Genomic DNA, 23,338 nt, shown 5'->3' on the forward strand with positions numbered 1-23,338 from the left:
AATTTAAATTTTTTACCGACGTGACTTTACCGAAAAAACCTACGAATACAGCCAAATACACTCTTAACGCGTGATGTTGGTTCTAAACGTCGAAGGGAAAAACCCGGAGAACGCGGAGAAAAATCCACGCGACTAAATATACAGCAGCAGGCGTCAGGGTCAGGATCGAACCCGCGACCTTCTGTCTACCAGGCGAGATAGTTAACGTCTCGCCACCGTGGCGCAGTAGGCCCCGTGAAACACGCGGTGATTGTGGATGTCGCGGCGATGATAACCCGTGTGTCCCCATTTGCAAGAGCGACCTGCAGCAGCAACATGCTGCGAATGTGTCACGTAAATTGGAGTTGCCAGAGATGTAATTGTCGGTGCGTCAAGACGCTTAGGTTAACAATAACAAGGTAACACAGTGTTGCTATCGATGAGTGCGTTGAGTTCGTTATCTGTGCATGTGCACGACTGCTAACGCAGCAGCATCGATCATCACCATCACGAGATAATACAATTTAAAAAAATACATTTAAAACGACCAACATTACTACAACGCGAACACGTGACGGTATTTTTGCAAAACTTTATTAAAATCACCGCGACAAAGCCTCCCAGCCCCTGCAACGATGACCACACGAGGCAGACCGTAACCACGTGGTGACACCGCATCGCGCAGCACTTTCAGAGCGCTTCTGCGGCCGTCTGGCAACGATTATCTTACTCCCGATGCGAGGAAGCCACTGGGCGCTACGGTATTTTGAAACCATCGAGATTTAAAACTCATTTTCTTTGGAACTGCGGATTTTTTTTTGCGTTGGGGTTTGTTTGTCCCTGCCCCCCCCCACACCTCCGATTGGCGTGGTCGCCTACGTACGGTGCGAAAGAAGTTTAACACACATGCGTGCATACAATCTGGGTTAGGGTGAAGGCGGGAGGAAAAAGGGGGGGCAGTGATCACCAACAGCGCAGCGTCGTAAAATAATGTGCCTACTCAACACAGACGCGAGTCACCACTCCGGCAAATGCATAGCTCATAGAGCCTAATGAGTTCATCCAATATGAGTTTTTTTAAATCACTGCTTTTGCTTTGGTGTTTTTTAAAATAACATATATATAAATAATTCACGATGACTATTCTCTCATCCCAGGTGAGACTCCACTGGGTTTCACGATCCGTTGTTCACACACATCGGCATGCATAGCACATCACATTCACGTGCGAGGGCATCAAAGAAATATGGAATAAAACCTACACCACACGTGACGAAGGGGGCGGGTTGATGCTGCAAAGCCCTCCGCACAGATGGATTCAATAATTTGTTGTTCTACTGCCATCTGCGAGCCACTTCGCAGCCGAAGCAAATAACAACAGCTGGTATTGTCAGGTAGTCTCTCATCAAAGCGCTAACCACACACACATTCTGGAATTATTATTCGTTTTAAATCATGGTTCTTCATTTTATTGGAATTTCGAGAGTAGTCATTGTTATTACCATATTTTTATTTCGCTGAGATTGTATCTGTTCCTGTGAGTGTAGTTTCGTTGTTACGTACAGTGCTTTGAGATACTTAAATATGAAAGGCGCTTAATAAAATTGAAGTTATTATTATAAATCCCTGCTTAGCTTCCTTGACCCAGGTGTGATGAGTTACGGGGTTTATCTATGATTATTTTAAATACGTGTAAACAATCACAGAGTCAAGCGACTGCTGTTAAAGTTGGTAATCATTCTGAAAAAAAAGACCCCATAAGGCTCTGTTAATTTAACAAATACCACTCACCCTCTGTAAGAATATACATTCTCATGCCAGACCAAGCAAGTTTGCTCCACGTCTCTTGCAGTGCAGGGGCAATTGCGCACAGCGAACAATTACCATACATTCAAATTTGTCGGGGTCGCACCTTTTAAGAATTAGTAGTATTATCGTGTAAGATTACTATCTTCGCGTTGATACGAGAGAGGTTTATCGCCAGCATACAAGCAAATATAACAGACCGTTAAAACACAAATCTCAAATCAAGTTACAAGGCAACCGAATCAAAGCAATGGTGTATTGTAAGTGGACCGGCTGTCACGTGCGTGCAGTCACGAGTATGAGAAACAATCGCGGTTTATCCCAGAAGAACATTCCCACAACCCGGCACACCACATCCTGTACAGGGACTCCTCTGCTACATACGAACATTCCACTTACGAACGTTCAGATATACGAACAAACCTGTCCCCTTTGTCGTCTAGATGCCACGTGAAGAAGCAGTGGCATCTACATCTGCAGAACGTGAAGAACCAGTGGCTTCTATATCTGCAGAACGTGAAGAACCAGTGGCATCTACATCTGCAGAACGTGAAGAACCAGTGGCATCTACAGGAGATTAGACAACTTTTAAAGCCATTCCCCGTGTTTAGTGTACATGCCGCACAACGTGTTGGGAATCGACAGGAGTGAAGTTGGATTCACGAACAAATCGATTTACGAACAAACCTCTGGAACCCAACTCGTTCGTTAATAGAGGAGTCCCTGTATTTAGTCCATGGGCCACAGCAGAGAAACTCGTTCCGCCTAAGGTAGTAAAACTTTCGTTTCGTACTAATGTGTTAACCATGGACAAGAAGAGTTAATTTACGTGAGAATCACACAAATTTCAAATGGTTATCACATAATTCACTGTTAATTGGGCACGCAAAGAAATTTGAACCGCTAATTGAATGCCACTTTAGGTGAAACTGAAATATCTGGTCTGGACTCATGGACAATATAATATATACAAAGCCCTATACATACTCTAGTCTACCAGCGATCTAGACAATAATTCCGCACCCACCCGGTACACCACATCCAGTACACTTTTCGCAAATCCCTATGGTTTACGAGTACCTGCGACCTAAATAAAAACAATAACACAGTCAGAAATTAAGCCACGGAAATGATAAACCCGAAATCGGGTTCTCAAATCGATGTTTGGTTTTTCTTTTAATACAATATTTAGAACGGAAACATAACCTATGAGGTTAAACGATCTGCCTACGTGGATTCACTCCACACGTGTAGCCTACAATTACGCGAACCTTCTAAGACCAGTGGGGCAAATACATTTTGCGGACCGAACGTTTACAAACCAATTGTAAGTGAGCGAGGTGTCTGTAATACACGCGTGGTTTTTTTTACTTAAATACTTCGTTGAGAAATTATGTATATTTCGATAACCTTTACCGAATGCACAACGAGAGAGTGAGAGAAATACCTTCCTCAATCCACTGCTGGATGAAATACGATTTGACAACCACCACCACGTGACCGAACCGGTCACGTGGTGGTGGTTGTTTGACCATACTTCACCACGCTCGTTAGTGCAGGCTGGTGAAGCGGGCAGCACCAAAACCAGTTCAGATATCACTCACCACTGACGGTTGGCGATTGCCTGGAATCGAACTCATAGCACCGGTGCCTTCATGAGCACACACAGACGTAATAAATAGATTGTAAACGGTAGAGTCTGCCTTCTTTCACATATTACGTTGGCAATATTTAGTCAATCGCTAATACGTGCTAATTAAATATTTTAGGTTGTGATCACATATAAGTGGTACGAGCACATTTTTTGTGCCCTGTTATTTAATTATTAACAGTATTCCGGATCCCCACCCCGTTATTCCGGCTTCGAGAGATTTGTTTTGATCCCTGAATTCCATGCGCAAAGCACGTGGGTTACCAATCGATTCTCGCGCTCACAATACACACGTGGGGGTATCGGTCACGATTCCATTAAAACACATTCTGCTGCTAGTCCCTACGGGAGGGTCTCATCAGCGAGAAAGAGAGAGAGAGAGCGAGTGAGAGAGACAGTTCGTGTGGTTTCGCTGTTCCTCCTCCACCTGTCGAATGAGCGCAGACTGACACCGTGGCTCTACCGGTCTGACCAGCAGCTTGGGGTCACACGGCCACAGACGCAACTCCTAAATGCGCGTAGTGCCGCATCGCCCCCTAGCGAAAGCAACCGATTCTGGGCCGCGCGTTGTATGACAATTCAGGATTTCCCGAACTCCAAGCCCTCGTGAATAGATCGTTAAATCTCAATCTTAATGCGAATCGGCTCTCGATGAACGCAGGCATCGATGATTGTATTGCTTGGCGCGTCAAGCGGAACGCAGTTTAACAATCATTGGGCGCGCGCAGCGTGGAACGGATTAATTTGTATTTGAATGGGGGGAGGAGGAGGGGGGGGGTAAATGTGTAAACGCGGAAAGAAGGGAGCGTGGTGTTAGGGGGGGGGGGGCAAGTAGAGCCGGCCCAGCCACTAAGCGACCCTTGCAATTGCAAAGGGCCCCGTGGCCAGCAGGGTGAAAAAAATCATACATCAAAGGGGCCTCCAACCACATTTTGCTTAGGGCCCCCAAAGGTCTAGGGCCGGTTCTGGGGGCAAGCACTGGAGTTTGGGAACGCCTGGACCCGAAATTATTCTCGTCGGCTCGGCCAGGGGTCGGCAACCAAAACACAAACAAGAAGGGACATTTTGTTCGAATTCAGTAAGAAAAGAAACACCACCATCAATACTCGAGCGCTGCAATGCACGTGAGGGCAATGCACATGAGCACAAGGGGGTCCTCAAAAACGTCCAACGATTTTTTTTTCTGTAAATCCCCGATGTTTAAGAACAGCGCACGCAACAGTGATTTGTAATGCCGCATTACAAATCACTGTTGGGCATTGAAGCCTTCAGCGTTCATCGAATATAATTTGGAGGGGTTCGGTTTGTGTGTGTGTGTTTTTATCAATTTGTAATGAGAGTGTCGGGAGCTCCTAACGAGTCAAGAGCCGCATGCGGCTCCTGAGAGGCAGATTGACGACTGCCCGTGCTAGGCCGTCCGCTTTGACGGTCCCCTCTTTCAGAATCGCTCGAGTCTCAAAAGAATCGAGCCAAGACTAAGACCTGGAGTTTAAACGCCCCCTGTTGTCACGAGTGCGGAAGGCTACTTATGTTGCGTCGCATTTGTTTTTTTCTCTCTCTCTCCTTAAATCATGTTCCAAGTGTACCGCCGGGTGCTCCGTTGTCGAGAGACGAAGGCACCTCCGTTTGGAACCCTTCCCGGAAGGGGCCGCACAGTCGTGCAGTGCCGGATGAAGCGAGTGCGGGGCCTGTAGCATATTATGTTATTAAGGGACCCTAAATAAAAATACACGTAAATATTAAAAACATAAATTTAGAACTTGCTTTGTAAAGTAATTGTATTTTTTCATTTGCTATACGGCTAGATAATACGACAAATCGCTAACCTTAAACACCCGGTCGTTCAAGAAAGTTGAAGGCAGTCTAGTACTATAGTTATTGGGCAAGTGCAGAATTGATAGCTTGAAAGCATTTAGCGCGGGAGCCTTGAAAGTGTCGCATATGTAGCTACTTTTGCTACTAGGATCACCCGGCACTGCAGCCGCGTGTCGCTGTTCGTCACGTGGCGATCTTAACCAAACGTCTGTTCAGTATTTTACACCAAAGATTCGCCCGATGAAATGAGCATCGAATGTAACATCGTGCCTTTATTTCGTGCAGTTCTCAGCGACAAGGCTGAGGATCGTAAAATCACTGCACTTGGGAATCCGGTTTTTAAATAATAATTTTAAAAAAAATTTGCGGCTGGAATAAGAAGAATCAAGATTCAGGATCTGAGTAGGGCCTGCCTGGCATCTCCGACACGGCCATCACGGGCAGCATCTTTGGAGGCACCTTGTCACCCGAAACCTTACATTCCTATTCGAAGATAAATACATCTAGCAATGAAATAAATATGAAGACGGACGTTAATGCTGAGGCGCAACAACTCAGCACCACAGTGATCGTCAACGCAGCGTATAAAATGAGCACCAAGACACGAACTAGATTCAGTGGGCTTTGCTCGCTCAAACTCGGCTGAACGTTCAACAATGCCACGATGGGAATTTCAGGTTCCCCCTATCAGAGCAACGTGGAATTTCCACCTCTTGCTCAGAGCCAGCGGCAAATATGAGCACCAATTATGACTGTTAAGAAAACTGCTCTCATAAAACGAGCAGCTGCATGGATGACGTAACGCCTCCCAAGGTGCGTTCATCGTCGGAGGGATTCGATTCAATGCACGGATGATTACACTGGTCAACACACTTTTTCTGGCATAAGGTATTCTAACGGGTTTAAAGTAATTTTGGGGTGCTGATTCCAAATCTGGCATTAGTTTGTGTCTATCACATCAGGTTTTTGAGATATCAAATATTGCATTTTCAATAAAAACTGCAGAAGAAAAATATTAAATAAATGTGGATATCTACGTAAAATTATATTATAAACACTCTATCCTAAAAATGCAGCACCATATTTTAACGCTAAAGTAGTCACTGACTCGCAACAACTTGCAATCATAAGTGACAGAGTTAATTTCGGGTCAAATCAATGAAAATGGGGTATGCCGACAGCATAAAAATGCGATGTGATAGAGCAAATCTGAGATCAGATTTGGAATCAGCACCCTGAAATTAGTCTAAACCAGCTGCAAAAGTCCAGGCCAGAATTTTTTTTTTGTTGACCAGTGTTATTTAGGACGTGGAAACGTCCAGATTTAGCCAGTTACCCCAGCGAGTTCACGAGGGATATCCGCTGTGAATCGGCCGTACAGATGCTGATGGGTGGTTCTCTGGTAGGGTTAAGACAACCGGTGGTTCTCTGGTAGGGCGAAGACAACCGGTGGTTCCCTGGTAGGGCAGGTTTCTTCGGCAGGACTAAGACGGGGCCGTCTTGGCGACGACGCAGGTGCAGGCGAGCGGCACGTCCACCCAGCGGCGCTCGTAGTCGTAGAGTCGCGACGCGGGGTCGCAGGCGCGCCGGTAGAGGGCGCGCATGCGGTACACGACGGGAACGGAGACGAGGGAGCGCTCGAACGCCCCTTTGCCCGGCTCCACGCAACCCGAGCAGAGGCACTCGGCCATGGCGATGCGCGACGGGTAGCGGTTCGGGTCGTGGTCCACGCTGAGCGATGGATGACGCGCAGGGAGGGAGGGAGGAAGGGAGGGAGGGAGGGGAGAGATTGAGGCATGCGGAGAGAGGTGCGGAAGAACGGAGATGATGCGGTCTCTTTTGCGTTATGTGAATTGGTTACGACGCAATGAATGTATTACGGGGAACGTGTTTTTTTTTATACCGAGAATGCGAATTGGATGCAATGCGGTCGAGCGAACGTAGTAACTACGTCGCGCGAGTAGGAACAAGCGGTCGTACGGCCTGCCTAGTCGTGGCGTCATCACGCGAAGTCGTTGGGATGCTGCTGGATGTTTCTAGATGTTAACCCACGCGCCTCAGTCTTCGTCCAGCCTGCGTTACGCATCTATATTCTATATTGTATTATTTATGATAACGACGTTGACTTATGAGAATGACATGCTTCGTCAGGAACGCAACAACCGCCGCGTTATGGGAGAACAGACGGCACAGATTCCACCGGTGCCCATCAGTTTATCATGTACACCAGGCGAGGTAGTTAACATCTCCTAGCCACCGTGATGATGATGAGAGAGTGAGAGAGAGACACGCAAACTCCAAATACACAGCAGCAAGCGTCAAGGTCGGAATCGAGCCCACGACCTCCTGTACACCAGGCGATGTAGTTAACATCTAGCCACAGTGATGATGAGAGAGAGAGAGAGACACGCAAACTCCAAATACACAGCAGCAGGCGTCAGGGTCGGAATCGAGCCCACGACCTCCTGTACACCAGGCGACGTAGTTAACATCTCGGCGCAACTTTGCTCACCGGATAGTCCACGGTGCCAGCGCCCGGGCCTCCAGCTCAGTGGAGGCGACGAGCCCTTGCCACGAGGGGCAACGCGACCCGCTCCCGTTCCTGCCCGCAACGCCGTGCCCGCGTCCGGCGACCCTGACCCCGGCGGTGAGCGGCGCGTCTGAGCGCGCGGCCTCGGCTTCGCTCAGCCGCTCCACGAGGTGTTCGTTGAGCAGCGCGCGACGTCGTGAGCCTCGGCAGCCGTGCAACTCGCGTCTCAGGAAGCTCTCGGAGCGGTCGCGGCACGCGGAGGCGCGCGGCGATGCCCTGGCGTGGCCAGGCGGGCGGCTACGCGCCTCTGCGGGCACCGTCGCCGCCGTGGTCGCGATGATGATGATGAGGACGGCGGCGAGCAGAAGGCGAGGAAGCCGCGGAGGTCCGCTGGTGCGGAGGGGGGTGCGTGTCTGTGGACGGCGAAGTTTGTGATGAAACACAACAACAACAGCAGCAGCAGAAATGTCACGAGCGAATGAGATGAAATGTGGCTTGGGTCTAACGTTAGGCGTCAGCGTCGCATGAGGACGTGTTGGCCGTGTGAATCGCTCATTTGGTTTCTGATGTATCGATCGAGGTGATGTCGCCTACACGCACATCCACACGGAGGCAGGGCGGACGCGTCAAGCGTTGTCAAGACGAGAAGCAGAAGATTGTATTTGTACTGCAGGAGGAATCCCATAAGCTGTGAAGCTCTTTATCTCGGATGTCCAGGAGGGTACGGGGTCAGAACGTTACAACAACTAATACAAACACACGTTGGGACTGCAGCGTATAGGAAAGGTAAATAAATTACGTTTTAAAAATAAAAATTACGTGTAAAACGAAACAATGTGTTATTATATATTTACGCGATCGAACACCTCCAAAAATCCCCTCTATTAGGACAGATAACAATGATTGTAATAATGTATCTATTTATCTATGTAGCTATGTATCCATGAGAGCCGCACTGAGTGGTAGGGCTCATATGTATTTATTTATTTAGAGGCGTTGTCAGCCACAACGTAGGAAGAATCAGAGAGGAGCAACCGAATGTGAACCCGGAGAAAATCCACGCGACGATCGTCGCCTTCTGCTGGCGAGGCAGGGCACTGCACCCCATCGACGCTCAGCCCACGTGAACAAGGGGAGTTTCGCAACTATTTCATTTTATTTTTTTTACCAGGTAAGCTATGTCGCTCTTTTTCAGAAGCGACCTGGCCACAAACGACAGCTCGACGAAGCGGCTTCTCATCGTGTGGACATTTAGAGCAGCCAGGTCCTCTGCGCACGCGTGATGTCGATACCAAATGTGGGAACACCGGAGGACCCGGAGAAAAAATTCCACGCGACCACGGGGAGAACACGCAAACTCCAAATATACAGCAGGCGTCAAGGTTGGGATCGAATTCACGCCCTCCTGCAGAACAGACTAGGTAGTCAACATCTCCTAGCCACCGTGATGATGATGAGAGAGAGAAACACACAAACTCGAAATATACAGTAAATGTCAGGGTCGGGATCGAACCCACGGCCTCCTGCATACCAGGCGAGGTAGTCAACATCTCCTAGCCACCGTGATGATGATGACAGAGAGGCATGCGCACTCCAAACATACAGCAGGTGTCAGGGTCGGGATCAAACCCACGACATCCTGCATACCAGGCGAGGTAGTCAACATCTCCTAGTCACCGTCATGATGATGAGAGAGAGACATGTACACTCCAAACATACAGCAGGTGTCAGGGTCGGGATCGAATCCACGACCTCCTGCATACCAGGCGAGGTAGTCAACATCTCCTAGCCACCGTGATGATGATGAGAAAGAGAGAAACACACAAACTCCAAATATACAGTAGATGTCAGGGTTGGGATTGAACCCACGTCCTCCTGCATACCAGGCGAGGTAGTCAACATCTCCTAGCCACCGTGATAATGATGAGAGAGAGACATGTACACTCCAAACATACAGCAGGTGTCAGGGTCGGGATCGAACCCACGCCCTCCTGCATAACAGACAAGGTAGTCAACATCTCCTAGCCACCGTGATGATGATGATAGAGAGGCACGCAAACTCCAAATATACAGCAGGCGTCAAGGTCGGGATCGAACCCACGCCCTCCTGCATACCAGGCGAGGTAGTTGACATCTCCTAGCCACCGTGCCCCCCACAAAAAGATGAGTTACGCTGATCCACCAACCCTCGCTTCTGTCTCCACCACAGTGTTGGATTACAGGCGGCAGCCGCGTGCAGAGCCACCGCACAGAGCACACTAAGTGGCGTTAACGTCACCACGACGCTTGTACCAGGCCAGGTGCACTCTGAGGCCACGTGAAGTGTCGAACGCCCGCTGGCAGGAGGTCACGGGGCAGACGCAGGTGCCGTGGGTTGACTGACTGAGATGCCTGGCAGATGCACACCAGCTGTGGCACCACCTTTCCGTACAAGCGCACAGCACACACACACACACCACACTCGCAGGGCGCTCCAATGCGATCTCACCTCTGCCATGGGAGAACGATCCAGGAGCTGGCGGAATTCTTCTCGGAGACTTTGTCGTGCGAGCCCCGTCTCTGTCCGCACGTCTCAACTCTGATTGTTGATCCGCGGCGCTTCGCGTGTTTTATAGCTCGCGCTACGGCGGGCGAACATATCCGCCCGCCCACTCACTCATCGACTCAATCCTCTTGGCCCTCTTTGCTTTAGCCCCAGCCACACACGCATACCACGTGGCTCGCGCCACAACAACAACACAAAATATCCACGACGCCCAAGGTCGTGGTTGGCCAGCTTGCAAATTCACCAACGCGATTTGTAATTTCCAGCCCCGCCTGCTTTTTTGCTGCTTTCCTGCTTGCTGCTGCTGCTGCTGGGGTCACGGGGAAGAGGCGTGGGTCATAAAAAAAATCCCACCACCACCCCCCGTGGTATGAAACCCACATTGAGATAAAAAGACCCCAAAGAGAATATTTTTGTTTGTTTAACAAACAAAACTAAAATATCTAACGGGAATTTTGACTTGTTCCTGAACTTGACTGCGAAGATATCGCAAGCGTTCAAGTATGCGCTTGATGTCACTCGAGGCTTCCTAGTTTCAGAAGCATAGCGAACACACACACAGACACGCGCGCGCGTGCACCCACGACACGCACGCGCGCGCGCGCGATCCGTGGGCTTTACCTCGGTATTTGCATAACGAGAAGGTAGGTTGCAAGTGGAGGTGTCGCCTCGTGACGTGGCCAAAAGGAAACGGTGGAGTGTGCGGGGGATACAAAGGGCACGCGGTGGGCTCCGGCTGAGTGTCCACGTTTATTTTTGGTGCCGTGAAGTGAGAACGACTGCGTGGAGAAGGCGATGGGGGGGTGGAGTGGGGGTAGGAGGGGTTTTCTTGCGCGCAGTCGTAGGAACGACTCTTCGCCTGCACCACGGCGCAGACCTGATCGGGTGTAAGACGAGGAGTTGGCATGGGTTTTGAGAGCGTGAGATGATGGGAGAGAACACGAGATGGACACGCAAAGAGACAGAGAGAGAGAGAGACAGCCAGACACGGAGAGAGACACACAGAGAGAGAGAGGGACACGGAGACACGCGGAGATAGACGCGGGGAGATGTATGCGGGGAGACAGAGACGGAGATTCGGAGATAGAGGGGAAGACAAGGCAGTTACAGAGACACGGAGAGAGAAAGACTAGCGGAGACAGACACGGGGACATGCAGAGAGAGAGAGAGACTAGCGGAGACAGACACGGGGACATGCAGAGAGACAGAGAGAGAGAGGCAGGGACATTGAGATCGTCACGAAGAGACAATTGGAGACATGCAAATACACTTCGATTACTACGGAGATAGAGAGACAGAACGGAGGGCGGACACGAACAGACGGAGAGACACGTGGAGAGAGACACAGAGAGAGAGAGACAGAGAGTGAGAGATTAAAAGGGAGACCTTGTCCTGATCTCGGGAGCTAAGCGGGCTTTCACAGCCTGGTCGGCACTTGGACTGTGCGATCACCAGCCGCGGCTTGCCAGGTGCTGTAGGAGTTGGAGCCGCGAGGTTTGGCCGCGAGGTGGCAGTACGTCAGCGCGTGCCAGTTCCTGCGATGATTGCGTTGGGTTGGGTCTCTCTGTGTGTGTGTGTCTGGGTCGAATCTATCTGTGCGGAGTTTCAGAGCCTCACTCGCTCGTGCGCGATGAGCGTTCACCCTCCCCCCCCAAAAAAACTCAATTTCTTTCGCACCGTACGTAGCCAACCGTGTTAATAGGAGCTGCGGATTGTATGTATGGATGTTGAACTTCTTTCGTACCGTACGTAGCCAACCGTGCTAATCGCGCCAAACTAGCGGAAGGTATCAGGATACGGGTGAAGTTTTTCTCCCTGGCTAAATCCCACGATACACTTGCAGCCCCTTGAGTAATCCACTGCTGGATGAACAAACCATCCCCTCGCTCGCATGAGCGCCTCGGGGATCCGCTTTACCATACTTCACCACGCTGCTCAGTACGGGCTGGTGAAGATGAATGCCGCCGATTTGGGTCACGTGTTCATAGCCGTGGCACAGGAATCAACAACGCAATGCGCTAACCAATGCACCACCGCTCCACCGCCCTGGGTGAATAAGTGGAAAACTTGAATGATTATTCTCAGGTCGTGAGATCACCTAAATGTGGGGATAACGAGTATTAACTCGTGTGAGTTGTGCATTATATTATCTTGCATCGAACTTGGACCCGTGTATTAAAGTGGTGGGTCCTTGTCGATAACATTTTGCGGGCTATACTCGTTTGCTTTTTCGGTAAAGTCACGTAGGTGATTTTTATTTATATAACTAAAGCGAAACGTCGTGATTTAATTTACTGATTTCTATTTTTTCTTTTTATTCTTATTTTTTTTACCTACGTGACTTTACCGAAAGAACCAACGGGTATGCATTGTTGACATGTTCACCACACGTCCTGTGTGTGTGGTTAATGCAGCAACACGATCCCATGCGAAATGTATCATCTAGTTGCTGTTCGACCATCTTAACACAACTCCTGTTTTATTACCAGAAAGGGTAAAAAAAACACCTATTCCTAATGGATCCTTGCAATCACGAAAACCTCAAATCTAGAATTTTGCGGGCTCACCACCGTTGATTCGAGCAAGCCTGACTGCTGATGAGAAACTTGACGTTGAAACCGGTCAAGCGTTTGCTCGCACCGAATCAATGCCTGCTGAAACAATCAAAGCCGCGGGGCCAATCGATAGTGTGAAGAACACTTTAAAAAAGTATTTTTACATTCATATTCTCGCTCACAGCCAACACCAGTAACGATAATTATTTGAACGGGTCGCAGGACCCGGTCCTGGCGATATGATGTGCGGCCGGGCGTGGTGCCGGCCACCCACCCACCCTCTCGTGCGCCGTGCCGGCCTTCAGAGGTGCTACTCGTTCACGGCGCTTGCGCCCAACGATCTGTTCAAAGGCTACACGGGGTCATCTTTCTCTCTGTCGCATCACGGAGAGGCTCGGCACGGCGTAACGCGACGCGGAGGCTGATTTGCATCCAGACGCACCCCGCCCCGCCCTACGCGTGCGGCGCGTCGTCGCCGGATCTCTGACCTCACCGCCGTTTTCTCTATCCCCGTGGGAAACGGAGCAGAGGGCAACTCGAGATGCGCTCATAGGAAACCCACAAACATCCTCACATTGCCCCTCCCCCCGCCTCGCTCTGCCCACCCCCTCATCCCGGTCAGTCACCTCGCTCTCCCCACGCTCTCCCCACGCTCTCCCCACCCTCTACCCTCGCTCTCCCCACCCTCTCCCCCCGCTCTCCCCACGCTCTCCCCTCGCTCTCCCCACGCTCTCCAATCGCTCTCCCCACGCTCTCCCCACGCTCTCCCCACGCTCTCCCCTCGCTCTCCCCACGCTCTTCCCCCTCTCCCCTCGCTCTCCCCCCCCCCTCTCCCCTCGCTCTCCCCACGCTCTCCCCCCCCTCGCTCTGCCCTCGCTCTCCCCACGCTCTCCCCTCGCTCTCCCCACGCTCTCCCCCCGCTCTCCCCACGCTCTCCCCTCTCTCTCCCCCCGCTCTCCCACCCTCTCCCCCCGCTCTCCCCCCGCTCCCCCCACGCTCTCCCGCTCCCCCTCGGCGCGTCATTTGACTAAGGGAGTGGTTCTCATCCGCGTTGGTTAAGGCGACCCTCCTCCCGCCCAACCCCCTCCAATTGGAGCCCCTGATGCACGAATTTCAAAAAAAACTCTCCCAGTAGTGGTTCGACTGTGGTGGTCCAGGACAGACCGTGGTAGAACGTGTAACGATTTCGATTTAAAGCTTTCGTGACTGCAGGGATTCATCTTCTTGGTTCTTTCGGTAAAGTCACGTAAGATGGAAATAATAAAATATTATTTCCATAATAAAATATTCTTTCCATGCTCTATATAAAGTCACGTAGAATGGAAATAATAAAATATTATAATAAAATATTATTTCCATTCTACGTGACTTTACCGATAGAACCAAGAAGATGAACGTGTAACGACGCATTGCCCCGACCGACACAAATAACGACGAGGGAGACATCACAGCGATGATGACACACTGCTACTCCGCAGGCAAAGACCGCCCGAATGTGAAGTTGTAGTCTTTGCTCTGCAACTCCATCATAAGCCGCCATGCGACAAGACGTGACCCTCCCCTCCTCCTCCTCCACCTCTTTTCCAGCCCCCCCTCCACCTCCAAAAAGAAGACGACTGTTACATATTACTCTTTGGTTCTTTCGGTAAAGTCAGGTGGATAAAAATGAAAATAAAGAATAAACATAAAAGCTTTTATTTTAAGTTTTATTTTCCATTTAATAAAATTTCCATTTGTATCTACGTATACTTTACCGTAAGAACCAACGAATATGAATTCCTGCAGTCACGAAAGTTTTAAGTCACGATTGTTACAATGGCTATCAGTTACACGGGGCATCCCAATGCCGTGCTAGTGAGACATCTGCGTCGCGAGCGTGATTCGTCGCCGCAGCGTTTGCGTTAAAGTTCCCCGCACGCTTTCCACGTTTGTCCTGCACGGTGTCCGTGCCTCAGCCTGCGCTGTCTTCCTGAGAGGCTACACGGGGGGCTGTGACTATCCACTGGTTGAGAACCCGCTGGAATTATGTACTGGCCGTGTGAATGTGACGGTGGTTGTGGTGATGATGGCTTCACGGCCAACACCAGTGACGATTATATCTGAACCGTTCCTGGGCCTCCTCTAAGTCGACTCGGCCTCAAATGAGTACCTGGCGCCGTGTGCGAAAACTTTGCCACTGGGGAGACAAAGGCGGCCGGGCGTGGCGCTGGCCACACCACCCCCTTCGTGTGCCGTGCCGGCCTTCATAGGTGATGCTCGCGGACAGCACTTGCCCCAACAGTCTGTTAAGGCTATACGGGGGACCTTTGTCTTTGTGGAGGGGAAATCCCTGCACAGATGGGACTCGTCTAAATCTTCACTCAACACCTCCCCGCCGCCACCGTTTCATGTCACGTGGCCTCATTCGTAGATCTGCGAGGTTCTGAACTTTCCATCGGTGACCTGTCATACAAATACCCGCGGGGCTTTTGTGAATACTCAACCACGAATAGCATTAGCACTTCCCCCCCTCCCCACCCCCCTACTCTCCTCCCCGTGTACTCCCGATGTCCAATAGCAATACCCGCCATTCGCACACGAAGTGACGGTGACATCACCACGGCGCCTGTGCCAGGCCAGGTGCACTATGATGCTATCGCGTGAGGCGTCGAAGGCTCGCTGACAAGAGGTCTCGGGACAGACCCAGCAGGTGCCGTGGGTTGGCTGACTGAGCTGATCGGTAGATGCACCACCAGCTGTATCCCCGACTGTGCCAACTTGCTGTATTTTATCCGCCCGGCGCTGCGCCCGTTGTTGTGAGCGTCGCTCCTCTGCTCTACCGATGTCCACCCACATGTATGCGCTTACACACTCATGAATGGAGTTGGCCGAATATCCAAATATAGGACGCCAGAGCTGTCGGTGCCGGCTCCTCCCACCTCGACATCCCACGGGGAGAAGGGAATTTCCCAGGCCCATCTGTGTGTGATCCACCAACTACAAAACACACATTCGGGTCAAACAATGTAGCAGAGGAGTCTTGCGAAAAACAAAAACACCGTCAGGAAAATGAAACCTAGACTCTCCTGGATTAGACAATAACAAAAGAAGCAAAGTAATCGACTGCTCGGGTGAAAAATGTAGCTTACACGTACATACACATTGGGCAGGTATGTTTTGCTTCACATTGTATGATTGCGTAGCCTGCATACATCACCTTGGGGGGATGATGTAATCCCCCCCCCCACTCCGCTTTATTACCACACGCGCCATCAATTAAATAACCAGGGTGGGGGGGGGGACTTTTCGCGCAAAATGCAAACAATAGAAAAAAAATCCCATTCAAAAGTGTAACGTTAGTCAAACATTGACGCGCTCGGATTCGAGTTCAGCGTTATCGTAATAAAACACAAGCACGCTTGCGCTCGCGGAAGAATGCGCGTGCTATGTTTAGCCGCAGAGAGGGCAAAGTTAAGTGCATGCTAAAAACCGAGAATGGTGCAAAAATATACACGGAGGGGGTGGGGGGGGGGCAAGGGGCGGCCTATTTTTAGGTCCGCTCGAATCGCGGCAGATTCAAACGGCGAGAGGAGCAAGGGGCCGTCCATAAATGACGTCACGCACCTAGAGCGGGGGGGGGGGGGGGGTCAGACATTTGTGACGATGTGTGACGAGGGGGGGGGGTGTGAGAAATGTGACGTCACATCAAAATGCGAAACTTTAAATAAATATAGACAACACGTTCTACTTAATTAAATCGACTTTTTTTTATAAATGTTTTTTCCTACAACATCAGAGTGCAGCGCCACATTAAATACGCAACTACAATGACAATAGTTTAAAGCGATTTGAAGCATGTGTTTTTTTTTTGGGGGGGGGGGGGCAGAGCTTTGTGACGTCATATTTGAGGGGGGGTCTGACTTTTGTGACGTCGTGTGACGAAGGGGGGGGGGGTCAAAAATCGTCAAAAATCGCGTGACGTCATTTATGGACGGCCCCCAAGTGGGTTGCAGTGGAATGCGACCGTGACACTTTTAACGGTGAATCAACTCGAATGGTAATGAAGAGTTGTATTGGCAGTGGGGGGGGGGAGGAGGGGGGGGGGGGAAGATTTTACATGTCAGAGAGCAACAGACACGCTAAGGAGGAGTGCAACAATTTGGTAAAATAATGAGAAAAGAAAGCGGACAAGACAACACTTAATTAAAAGTTAACGTTCTTTTTTTATTTTACCAGGTAAAGCCCGCTGAGCTTTACAGCTATTTTTTCAGAAGCGACCTGGCCACACATTATACCGCAACGAAGTGGGCTTATCGTCACGGGGACATTTATAGCAGCCAAATACTCTGAACGGGTGATGTTGATTCTCAACGTGGACGGGAAAACCCCGAGGACGCGGAGAAAAATCCACGCGACCACGGGGAGAGAGATAGAGAGAGAGAGACACCGCAAACTCCAAATATACAGCAGCAGGCGCCAGGGTTGGGATCGAACCCACGAACCTCCTGCAAACCAGGCGAGGGAGTTAACATCTCCATGCATTGAGACAGTGGAGCACGTTCAGGAGGAGACACACGCAGCTTAAAGACGCCATTCAAACTGAACACCGGATGGGCTTGGGCAGGACACACGTCACGGCCAGAGGGGGCAATCGACGATGATCACGAATCATAACGGAGTTGGTGACCAAGGAGTGCAACGCGTCTCGAGAAGGGCGCACGTCCGGGAGATGGAGCGACGAAAGCGTTTCGTGTGCAGTGGGCGCTCTGTGGATCGTGGCATTGCAGGACCGCTGTAGCTGGCGGCGGCTTTGGGGAGGCGTTCATTCAGCAGTGGACTGACCATGGCTGATGAAGATACTGACATATACGGGGGAGTGTGGTTTCATTTATTTTTTACACGTGTTCGAACTGACCGCCATGAACTTTAATGCACGATGCATGGATTATCTTTTGAAATTAATGTAGGGATTTGTTTTTTAAGGAGGACTTTTTTTTTTAAACATCTAATAAAAAGTCCTACCCGCTCTCCTCAGCATACAAACGAACTGAGCTCGTTTCGTCGTCGGTAAAATTAACTTTCCATCTTAAAATGCCACCTGAATGTGAAGAAGTAAAATTGATATTAATGTTGATAATGGCTAAAACATTAACTTGAAGAATACGCAATTGAAACGTTTCGATGCCAGTGTTAAAATTAAATTAATAACCCTGCATCCTGCCTTTGGGGGCCACCCTGTATACGTATACAAAGTTCTATAAATAGTCGCGTTTGTATTTGCGACTATATTTAGTTTCAAGGGTAATTCCGACTGAATGGAAAGTGCGAATGGCTGTGTATATGAATGGCAGTGTTCAAATGGATGAAGTCGCCCTATGTGGCAAGACTTCAGGGGCCGCCCTCTGTGGGAATACAGAGTTCTATTTATAGCCGCGCTTTTAATTTTTGTCAAATCTTCGGTTATATTCAGGTTCAAGGGTACTCAATGGAAAATACGCGAATGGCTGTTAATTTGAAGAGTTTGTAAACTTCGATTTAAAGCTTTTGTGACCGCATGGGTTCATATTCTTGGTTCTTTCGGTAAAGTCACGTAGAAGGGAAATAATATTAGTTTGTAAACTCACACGCGCGGTTTGTTCCAAACTGCTTTAGAGTTTAGACCGTCCCAAAGTTCGTGCGATGATGATGATGGTGATGACGATTTGCGTGCAAGTCGCGGTAGACGATGACGCCTTGGGTTGTCCCTTGATGGTTCAGGGAGCCGGCAGTCTGTTGCTCAACACATTTGTCAACAACACGGCGTGACCTTAAATGAAGAGAAACAAAAAAACACAGCCGACGTTTTGGAACAATGGCCTACAGGAGTGACGCAGCGAGTTTCCTTTCAATGCCGTCTTCACCTGTGCAGACGCTTATGCAACACTCAACGATGAGCGGACGCGATTAGGTGATCACGTGTACATTATATAGATTCACTCCTCATTACAGAACCAGAATATTAATGTCTACTGGAGGAATCCGATGAGCTAGAAAGCATTTTTTTTCACAGATGTCCAGTAAGGTGCAGGTCAGAACGTTATTGCGCTGGACCAGAGCGTTACTGAGTTGAACACACATCGTAGGCTTTCGCGATCAATATCATCCATAATAGAGGATTTGTTTGAGGTGAGATCGCGTAAATATATAAATGTGTCGCCTGTTGAAGCTAGTTGTAATTACTGGCGAAGCGTCGTACTCAGATTGTAAATGTTGTGGCTTGGCTCTCCAACACACCGGTGTTGCTGTACTAGTGACGAATTGGCACGTTCTGTTTACGTGACAACCCTTATTGTTTTATATTTGTATTATTTTATTGTTTCCCTTCTACGTGACTTTAACGAAAGAACCAAGAATATGAACCCTCACTAGTTGGCCGTGTCGGGTGGTGGCGGGATTTTAGCGACACATTTATATATTTACGCGATTTAAACCCAAAAAAAACCTCTATCACAGAACGCTACTGCACTGAGTCGCAATCCAATCTCGCGTAAAAAAAATGATATCTTACAAGATCGCACTCGCCATCCTCCACTGATGTTATCCGTGAGCGGGAATGAAACTCAGGCGAACATCGCGGAGAGAAGCCATCACGAAGAGGATGGGGCGAAACTCATCACGGCCATCTCCTGGCCACACCTTGCACGCCTACAACACCTGGCAAGCCCTGGTGGTCGCCTGCTCAGGTACATAACCAGGCAGAGACAAAGATCCCCCGTATAGCCTTAACAGACTGTTGGGGCAAGTGCTGTTAGCGAGCACCTATGAAGGCCGGCACAGCACACGAGGGGGTGGGTGGCCAGCCCCACGCCCGGCCGCCTTTGTCTCCCCAGTGGCGATGTTTACACATCGCACCGGGTACTCATTTGAGGCTCAGTCCAGGCTCAACCCTGCACACCTGAAATTGTATTTGACATACTGGAGTGGACATCCTCGTTGCGTTTACACATTCGTACTGTACCCGCCGCACAGCTGGAAAATGTAAAGAACTAATTATATTGCTTGTTTTTTTTTTGTAGTTTATGCTGAGTTCGATCCGGAGCTTATCTGCCCGAGACGATTTGCACTGCAGGGAAATTTTGTTTGCGGTAAAAAAAAATGTCCAATTCCTCGTGTTTTGGCACGGTTGGCTAGATACGGTGCGAAATAAATTCAAGGTGTCATTCTTATCATTTAACTTTTTGACTTTTTTTGTTGGTCACTCTTTGCAAATGAGACTTGGCCTGCTCTCTTGAGTATTGCACTCAACCTGGTTAAACAAAACAAAACAAAAAGCAAATACACCTGCAACTTGAACTGCTTCACCTTCTGAGATCCGACGCGATCGCGGAACGCATTGACAATGATTTAGGGTTGCCATGGGAGCCCCATGCCAACGTGGGCACCGCTGTCCTCTGTCCCACATTGATGCGGCGATTTAAACAATGACACTTTCATTTTATATAGCGTCATTCGTGCTAATGACATCCCATAACGCTGGACATTAATTGCTCATGGTAGAAGGACCAAATCCCATGTACAGTCACTGCCAAGCAAATGAAGACCTTACTACCGGGCCAATACAAACACGAATGGACACATTCAGAAATGGCACCACAACAATAAGCACAAACAGCAATCGAGTTTCGATATAAAGCTTTCGTGACTGCAGGGATTCATCTTCTTGGTTCTTTCGGTAAAGTCACGTAGAATGGAAATAATAAAATAATAAAAATAAAACATAATAAAATTCTTAATTTTATTATTTTATTATGTTTTATTTTTGGAATAATAAAAATAAACATAATAAAAGACTTATTTGAATTATTTTATTACGTGTTATTTTTTATTATTTTACTATTTCCATTCTACGTGACTTTACCGAAAGAACCAAGAAGAGCAATCGAGTTGTCACACCAAATAAATTAGTCCCCTCCCCCCTCCCGCCACCACCATTCGATTAACTGTTGCGATTTGTATTCAATAATCGACGATTTGTATGGCACTGCCGTGAATGTATTGGCCTTATAACGATAGCAGGGGTCACGTGAACCCATAACCAGAGGCTTCAATAACACTGGTCAACACACTTTTTCTGGCATAAGGTATTCCAACGCTTTCAAGGTAATTTTGGGGTGCTGATTCCAAATCTGAAATCAGTTTTTGTCTATCACATCAGGTTTTTGAGATATCAAATATTGCATTTTCAATAAAAACTGCAGAAGAAAAATATTAAATAAATGCGGATATCTACATAAAATGATATTATAAACACACTATCCTAAAAATACAGCACCATATTTTAACACTAAAGCAGTCACTGACTCGCAACAACTTGCAATCATAAGTGACAGAGTTAATTTGGGGTAAAATCTATGAAAATGGGGTATGCCGACAGCATACAAATTTGATGTGATAGAGCAAATCTGAGATCAGATTTGGAATCAGCACCCTGAAATTAGTCTAAAACAGCTGCAAAAGTCCAGGCCAGAAAAAAATGTTTTTTTTTTGTTGACCAGTGTAATTCATGCCCGCCCTGGAGTTTCATTGAATTCGATTCCATTGAATAATACTCTCGATTTGTCGTCGTTGTAGTTTTTGTTGCAGTCTCGTTTGTATTGTTCCTCGCTTATTCTGTCTCGTTTGTAACATGTATTTGCTCACACCCATGCGTCAAACAGTAACGTTAGCACCGTACACCATTTGCATATCATTTGCATACTAGTTCAAATATGACGCATGCATCGTGAGACGCGAGGATGTTTATCAGTCTTCACAATGGATGCATCGTCGCACACCGTAACTACTTAAGACAAAATTACGAATCCGCCAGATTATCTAAACGATGGTTATGTAGCAAGTTTGGTTATACGTAGAAAATCTATTTAATTATATTAATGGCTAGATAAATAAATATTGCTACACGTATACCTATGACATAGAACATATACGAATACTTCGATTGTCTTAACGTCTGCAGTAATCGGGTAGTTACCGAAAAGATAACGAATCGAAGCTATAGTTGATTCCAGGCAAGCTTCCGCGCGCACATCTCTCCGATGAAACGTCGGTTTCAATCCGTGAAATTTCCGTGATTTCTCACGTAGAAAAATACACGGTTTTAAAATCGTGCCGTGCTTGCATGCATCCAAGCATTTGACGACGCGCATGCGACATCGTTTATCCGAATAATCGGCGTTAAGAGATTTGTTCGAAGAGTAGTAACACCCCCACCCACCCTCGCACGAGTTGTCACAGTGATTAGCGATGCGCGCATGTGGGATGAAGAAGGCGGTTCGCGCCCGGCGGCCGCCCTGGTTAACAGTGATTAATACTGCGGAGGCGATGTTGCCCATTGAGACGAGAGATGCTCAAGATCCCGTGACGTCATTCGCAAAAAAAGTAGTTGTCATTGTGTGCGCCGGAGATACCCGGTACAACATTGGTCAAAAGTATTTACGAAAAAAACCCCACGACATTTTCTAAATTGGGAGTTTGGTATAGCAATCGTCGCCCACCCGCGAAAACTTGGCAGGCGTCTCCTGAAAACGAGTCGTGAGACTCAGCGGGGGTTTTCGTCGGTAAATTAGCGTCGTCACCGTCATCATCATACTAATCAATGTTGATCAATACATCGTACACACTGTGGATTAATAGCGTGTCCCGCATGTTGTAATATTGATTCCACCATCACCGTCACCACCACAAGCACCTTGGATTGTGTTGAAGAGGGTAAGGGAAGGGCATGCTCCAGAAGCATTTAAGAGTTTCCACTCTTACGCAATTAACCCCGCAGTCATTTTACGTTTTATCTAATCTCTTCTATAATATAGGGGTTTTTTGGGGGGTTAGATCGCGTAAATATAAATGTGTCGTTGAACCCGCCACAACCCTACACGATCAATTAGTGTGGTTTGTCACGTAAACAGAGCATGGCAATTCGTTACGAGTACAGCACACCGGTGTGTTGGAGAGTAAACCCACGACAACATTTACAATTCGGTGTTGCTGTACTAGCAACGAATTGGCACGTTCTGTTTACGTGATAAACCTCACTAATTTCGATTTAAAGCTTTCGTGACTGCAGGGATTCATCTTCTTGGTTCTTTCGGTAAAGTCACGTAGAAGGGAAGTAATATTTTTTTTTACTACTTCCCTTCTACGTGACTTTTCCCAAATGCACCAAGAAGATAAACCTCACTAATTGGCTGTGTCGGGCGGTGGCGGGTTTAACGACACATTTATATATTAACGCGATCTAACCCCAACAAAACAACCTGTATTACGGATGATATTGGTCGCGACAGCCTACTGCGTGTTAAACATTCGTCTTCTGTTGTTCGGATTATGAGACCCTCTCCCTCCCGTCCCCGCTCATATGAATGTCAAACTAAAAGTTGAATAATGCGTCGTATAACTCGGATGTTGCGCATGTGTGTGTCTGAGATCAGATTTGCATGAGA

The 23,338-nt window shown here is 48.5% G+C and overlaps 1 protein-coding gene across 1 annotated transcript; it reads right to left on the reverse strand.

Moving 5' to 3' along the window:
* Positions 1-6,395: 6,395 nt before the first annotated feature.
* Positions 6,396-10,344, reverse strand: LOC144728583 (uncharacterized). The gene is made up of 3 exons (XM_078608113.1): positions 10,270-10,344; positions 7,764-8,194; positions 6,396-6,982 (listed from the first exon to the last, which is right to left on the reverse strand). The coding sequence occupies exons 1-3, from the start codon at positions 10,276-10,278 to the stop codon at positions 6,736-6,738; spliced, it is 687 nt and encodes a 228-aa protein (XP_078464239.1). The 5' UTR covers positions 10,279-10,344; the 3' UTR covers positions 6,396-6,735.
* Positions 10,345-23,338: the final 12,994 nt, after the last annotated feature.

Source organism: Lampetra planeri, chromosome 29 (genome assembly GCF_965212315.1).
Source record: "Lampetra planeri chromosome 29, kcLamPlan1.2.h2, whole genome shotgun sequence".
Classification (NCBI taxonomy): domain Eukaryota; kingdom Metazoa; phylum Chordata; class Hyperoartia; order Petromyzontiformes; family Petromyzontidae; genus Lampetra; species Lampetra planeri.

Bases quoted from the DNA above. Each gene is read 5' to 3' on its own strand.
- LOC144728583 (XM_078608113.1), bottom strand. The intron at 6,983-7,763 runs GTGAGCAAAGTT...TCCATCGCTCAG, and splicing joins CTGGCACCGTGGACTATCCG to CGTGGACCACGACCCGAACC.